The 6,640-nt window shown below is 36.1% G+C and overlaps 1 protein-coding gene across 2 annotated transcripts in view; it reads left to right on the top strand.

The window, feature by feature from the left end:
- Positions 1–6,640, top strand: part of LOC107557492 (gamma-glutamyltransferase 7) — a 45,946-nt gene that overhangs the window by 32,720 nt on the left and 6,586 nt on the right. For both annotated transcript variants that reach the window (XM_016240922.1, XM_016240924.1), the window contains exons 13-14: positions 4,288–4,425; positions 4,572–4,671. In XM_016240922.1, the coding sequence (XP_016096408.1) occupies positions 4,288–4,425; positions 4,572–4,671 (238 nt within the window). The remainder of the gene's footprint in view (positions 1–4,287; positions 4,426–4,571; positions 4,672–6,640) is intronic.

Below are 6,640 nucleotides of genomic sequence, written 5' to 3'. Positions count from 1 at the left end.
ATTGGCCGAACACCGCAAGCACTCGTCGGAAATGTAACGCCCCTTACCATAATCGCGAGCTTCATCTTTCAAAATAAATGTAAAGACAGAGCCCGAAAGGGGAACAGAGTCTCGTGACAGACACAGTGATGAAGCTGGTATGTGTTTGCAGTACACAAGCCACGGTTAAGACCGCTGACTCCACTGTGTGTGACCCTCTCTCTCTCTCTCTCTCTCTCTCTCTCTCTCTCACACGCACACACACGATGTGCAAAACTCTGCATTTGAACAGTCAATAGCAAATACTTAAACTAATAACAAAACAGTAGCTGATTCAGAAGCGCCAGATTGTCATAGCAAAGTCAGAATTACCTCCTCTCCTAGGTTCACGAAACGGTCATCCATAAAATGCATTGCTGTTCTGTTGTAAGTAATCTTAAAGACTCCTAAATGCATTTGGAAGACCAAATAAAGTGCTTTTGCTCAGCGCTGTCAGAATACATGCGATTCGTGCAGCATTCTGCAGTTTATTTACTATTCGTTTGAGGCCATTTCGCGATTTCAATCATCTTACAGTAGCCTAACCACCAGCATCAGCCACCTCATCTTCTCATCGGAGACGTGTGATGCAGCACTAAACAGTCTCTCGCTGTCGGTGCTTCGTGCTTGTAATGATTTTCTCTGATAGTTTTAAATACTTTCACACTGCCGACATGTTTGCTGCATTAGTGCATGCCTCTGTTTGATCGCGTTAGTCATTGTTCGGTACATATTATTCGGCATTTTCGCTTATTCGGTTGCCGAACATTCAGTGCATCCCTACTTTTGCCAAAAGTCTTTCGCTCTCACCAAAACCCTTTTTCGCCCCAAAGGCGTGTCAGCAAACCCCAATGTGCAAAGTGAAGCAACAGCTATTTCAATGAGAAACTATCATTATGAAATGTCACAGAGAATAATTGTACTGTTTTTCCCTGTAAATTATAGGATGACTTTGTGAAATGTCCCATTAGATCTATTATAGCAGTGGTGTCCAAACCTGTTCCTGGAAGGCCACTGTCCTGCAGACTTTAGCTCCAACCTGGTCGGCAGTCGTTTACAGGTTACATTGTAATGATTTTTTTTTTTTTTTTTACTGTGCAGTTATATAAAATGATATAAATTAAAATTAAAAGTAAATGAATCATTTGGTACAGTGCACTTATTGTGTGCAGGCATGTTTTTACATTGTACTTGCAGTTGAAGTCAAAAGTTTACATGCACCTTGCAGAATCTGCAAAGTGTTGTTATAAAACGGAGAGTTCCGGTGCTTGATTCTGATTGGCTGAGCCAAGTACGAAGCTGTGGTAAATTACTCTACAAACACACACCTTTGTTTACGTCTGTGTATTGTTCGGCAACCACAACTGATTCTGAGGAACAACATTGTTTGGTGGAAGAATACTGTTTTTATTAATATCATTACACTTTGTTTTCTCCATTTTATTCTGTGAAACCGTACTACTCCGCTTCGCACCGTGCCTAACACCGCCCCTTAGCTGTTATAAATTCACTGTAAACCACGGCTTCTTGGGGCGTATTGCTTTATTATTTTACTAAGATAAGAGAGATCATACAAAATGCATGTTATTGTTTATTTAGTACTGACCTGAATAAGATATTTCACATAAAATATGTTTACATATAGTCCACAAGAGAACATAATAGTTGAAATCATAAAAACGACCCTGTTCAAAAGTTTACACCCCCTTGATTCTTAACACTGTGTTGTTACCTGAATGATCCACAGCTGTGTTTTGTTGTTTAGTGATAGTTGGTCATAATAGTTGTAGTAATATCTTTATTTGTCCCTTCACAGGGCAATTTATGCAGCATCAGCCTCACAAACAGACAGATCTTATAAGACATCATGACATAAACAGATCAAATAAAAACATCACAGCAAATACAACCACGACAAAACCCGGGCATTAACAGTGCACCATTTCTTCATATATTAAAGTATGATGTTGAAGTTCACACCTTTATCTTTGTTTCAAATAATTTCTGTAATTACATTTATAGCTACACTGTTGACCAATCCCTTACAGTTTAACCCACCCTTAAACCATACCACCAAACCTGTCCCTAACCTCACCCGTATCCCACCACAACAGCAGCAAAATTGTTCTGCAATACAATATGAACACAATAACTACATTGTACTTATTTTTTGATGTAAGTACATAGTAGTTACATCCACCTAATATAAAGTGAGACCAAAAAAAGAGCACATATTGCTGGTCACTGAGCATACATAACACTGATACTTGTCACTAAAATATAATTTATTTGTTGAAATCTGGAAGCCGTAAAAGAAATATCTTTAAAAAAAAATGCACATAGCAGTCATAGCAGATAACATTTTTATCAAGGTAAAATCTACATGCATTTCATATAGTGTAAAACATAGTGTAAAACATGTTCAAGTGTAGATTCATTAAATGATAAGTTAATTCCTCCCAAAAGCTTTTATTCAGCATAGTGCAGTTGGGTCATTCTACAGAAACGTCCACTTTTGGGATGGCAAGATGTCTTAAAATTGATTTCTTTTTTTAACATTTAACCTTAGACCACATTATTCGATTGCCTTTTGACTTTATGAATACACATAAATGACAGCTTAATGATTTTTTTATAGTTTTTGTATATTTATTTAAAGACCGCATGTACCCTTTTTTTGTCACTGGTTGTTACCTTACTTCTTTGGCAATTTTAAAGGTTTTTATGAAATATTATTTCTCTTTTTTTTCAGCACATGTAGTCAGAGTTACATAAAAATAATGATAATGCAACAAATAAGGAGATTATGTTTTATTTATTTTAATCAGGTTTGTTAAAAGTGTGACTGAATGATGTTAGTTCATTTGCACAAACATGTATTTGCTATAACAATGAAAATATTACAAAAACAGTTATAAACAAGTAATGATACAATCCTTTAAATCTTAACTCTTGAGTGTAGCAGAATTCAATAGATGTAAAATTATTTTCATGTCACATGTGACACATTTTATAGAATGTGTAACACACAGTAACACCAGTGACACAATGTAACACCAGTGACATACATAAGACCAAACACCCTTATTCTTCAGCTAATATTAACTAAATTGTCACATTTGGCATACATTTGCCAACTAGTGAAAACAGTTAGTAAAACATAATTTTAAAACATTTGAACTAAAACAACTCAAATGTACAACAAAGTACAGTACATTGTCTAAACTGCAATTTTCTGCTGCTATTTTATGTCATACCACACTGAACAAAATTATAAGCGCAACACTTTTGTTTTTGCCCCCATTTTTCATGAGCTGAACTCAAAGATCTAAGACTTTTTCTATGTACATAAAAGGCCTATTTCTCTCAAATATTGTTCTTCCATTGACATCCATTAAAAAAAATGGCCTCTTGTCTCCTTCCCTGTGTTTAATACGCATTGGACTCGGTGTGCAAGGTTTCTGTGCGTGACAAATTTTTAGGATGACGAATACGAAAAAACGCATACGAAGATTTCGGACTCGGTGTGCAAGGACCTTAAAGGGATAGTTCACCCAAAAATTCAAATGTGATGTTTATCTGCTTACCCCCAGGGCATCCAAGATGTAGGTGACTTTGTTTCTTCAGTAGAACACATTTGATGATTTGTAACTTTAACTGTTGCAGTCTATCAGTCGTATAATGCATGGCAATGGTAACAAAATCTATGAGAGTAAAAAAAACATGCACAGACAAATCCAAATTAAACCCTGCGGCTCGTGACGACACATTGATGTCCTCAGACACGAAACGATCGGTTTGTGCCAGAAACCGAACAGTGTTTATATCATTTTTTTATCTCTAATACACCACTATGTCCAACTGTCTTTGGGCGCACGTGAGGTGTGTACGCGCTCTGGCGTAGTTTACGTTAATGGGTGTGTTGATAATCTTTTAGTTTTAAGTCGGTTTGAACAATCCGGATAAGCGCAAGTAAGTACCATTTTGATTAGCCGTCGTACCTACAATGACTGTGAACTGTGCAAACAATGAGTGACGTATACCCGCGAGAGATCACTTCCGGCGCTTGCGTAAACTACGCCAGAGCTCGTACACACCTCACGCACCGGATGCCGTGCGCGCGCTCAAAGACAGTTGGACATAGTGCTGTATTAGAGGTAAAAAATGATATAAATACTGTTCGGTTTCAGGCACATTTTTCATTTTTGGGTGAACTATCCCTTTAAGTGATATGTGTCAGGATTGTAACAGGTTGTGTGTTCTCATCAGCGTAACAGCATTGAGCCGGGCAAGAGGCCGGCCTCGTTCTTGACGCCGATCGCGGTGAGGCCGTCCATCGGTCTGTGTGGCACATACGTCGCACTGGGCTCCTCTAACGGCGAGCGGGCGCTGAGCGGCATCACGCAGGTACAGTCAAATCACACATCTGCAGTCAAAATCACATCTGCAGGCAAGATTACACATCTGCAGTCAAAAGTGGATGTTCACCAGCACATTTCATTCTGCTACTAGCATCAGTGTATATTAACTCATACTCTGATGTGTTTTTGCAGGTTTTGATCAATGTTTTGTCATCACGTAATAACATGAGTGACAGCGTGTCCTACGGCAGACTGCATCCTCTCATCCAAAACAACACCCTGCTGGTGGACTGTAAGTTCTCCATCATGTACTGTAGCTTCCTCTGGGGTTCATTTAAAAGTTTTCTCTAATATAGTGTATAGTGTATACTGTCATTTTTATTTTAATAATGCCCAAATGTGTATTGACTTTTTTTTATATGTATCTGAAAGAAGTCTCTTCTGCTCACCAATGCTGCATTTATTTGGTCATAAATACAGTAAAAACAGCAATATTGTGAAATATTCTTACAATTTAAAGTAACTGTTTTCTATGTGGATATATATTAAAATGTAATTTATTTCTATGATCAAAGCTGAATTTTCAGCATCATTACTCCAGTCTTCAGTGTCCAGTGTCACATGATCTTCAGAAATCATTCTAATATGCTGATTTGCTGCTCAAGAAACATTTCTGATTATTAATATTAATGTTGAAACCTGGTGTGCTGTGATGCAAACTAATGCAAAAAACCCCATAAAACATTTGCAATAGATCTTTTGTCTTTACTGACCATCTTTATTGTTTTTACTGTCTTTTTTAATCAATTTAACGCGTCCTTTCTGAATAAAAGTATTAATAAAAAATAAAAAAACGTAGTAACTTCAAACCTTTGAACGCTAATGTATATGCTAAAAAAACATTTAGAGACAAGTAAATACATAGTTTAGACACTTTCTAGGAAAGCCAATTATTTTTTTAATTAATACACAGTTTGTGATGTCATCAATCTCGAACATTTAACCCTGTCAGCAAAGTAATTCTAATAAAAAATATCAGAAATATATAATTTAATACAGTATGTAGGAATTAATCAATAACTACAAATCAGCATTTTTTTTTTTGCATTGTATTGGTTTCATTTTCATGCTTGAAAACAGGGTATTAAATTGTATTTACACATGCTTTATGTTGGTAACATCGCTGCAAACCCCATAACAATACAGAATAAAGCCAATGCTAATACAATGTTGAATTCAATGTTGAGGTCAACATGCAAAATTCAGTGAATGTTAAGTGCAATTTCTTTAAAAAAAAACTGCATTCCTAGGGTTTAAAGCCCTGTTTTATATTCTTTATGTATAAAGTGTTATATGTGAATCTTTAAATGTCCATTCAGAGCAAAACCCCTGCAGCACTCATTTGTTCACATGACTGCAGATGTGTGTTTTGACAGTAGATGTGTGATTTTGTAGACGGGGTGATTTTGACTGTAGATGTGTGATTTTGACTGCAGATGTGTGATTTTGTAGACTGTGTGATTTTTTTGACTGCAGATGTGTGATTTTGACTTAAGATGTGTGATTTTGTAGACTGTGATTTTCACTGAATATGTGTGATTTTTGACTGCAGATGTGTGATTTTGTAGACTGTGATTTTGTAGACTGTGATTTTTAACTGCAGATGTGTGATTTTGTAGACTGTGTGATTTTGTAGACTGTGATTTTTGACTGCAGATGTGGGATTTTGACTTAAGATGTGGGATTTTGTAGACTGTGATTTTGACTGAATATATGTTATTTTTGACTGCAGATGTGTGATTTTTTTTTTTACTGCTAATGTGTGATTTTGTAGACTGTGATTTTTAACTGCAGATGTGTGATTTTGACTTAAGATGTGTGATTTTGTAGACTGTGATTTAGACTGAATATATGTGATTTTTGACTGCAGATGTGTGATTTTTTTTTGACTGCAGATGTGTGATTTTGACTTAAGATGTGGGATTTTGTAGACTGTGATTTTGACTGAATATATGTGATTTTTGACTGCAGATGTGTGATTTTTTTTGACTGCAGATTTGTGATTTTGTAGACTGTGATTTTTAAATGCAGATGTGTGATTTTGACTAAAATGTGTGATTTTTGACTGCAGATGTGTGATTTTGTAGACTGTGATTTTTGACTGCAGATGTGTGATTTTGTAGACTGTGTGATTTTGACTGCAGATGTGTGATTTTAACTTAAGATGGGTGATTTTGTAGACTGTGATTTTTGACTGCAGA

The sequence above is a fragment of the Sinocyclocheilus grahami genome, unplaced genomic scaffold (genome assembly GCF_001515645.1).
Source record: "Sinocyclocheilus grahami isolate Dianchi unplaced genomic scaffold, SAMN03320097.WGS_v1.1 scaffold604.1, whole genome shotgun sequence".
Taxonomy (NCBI): Eukaryota; Metazoa; Chordata; class Actinopteri; order Cypriniformes; family Cyprinidae; genus Sinocyclocheilus; species Sinocyclocheilus grahami.
The sequence above is the reverse complement of the archived record's forward strand: the minus strand, read 5'-3'. Positions and strand labels throughout refer to the sequence as shown.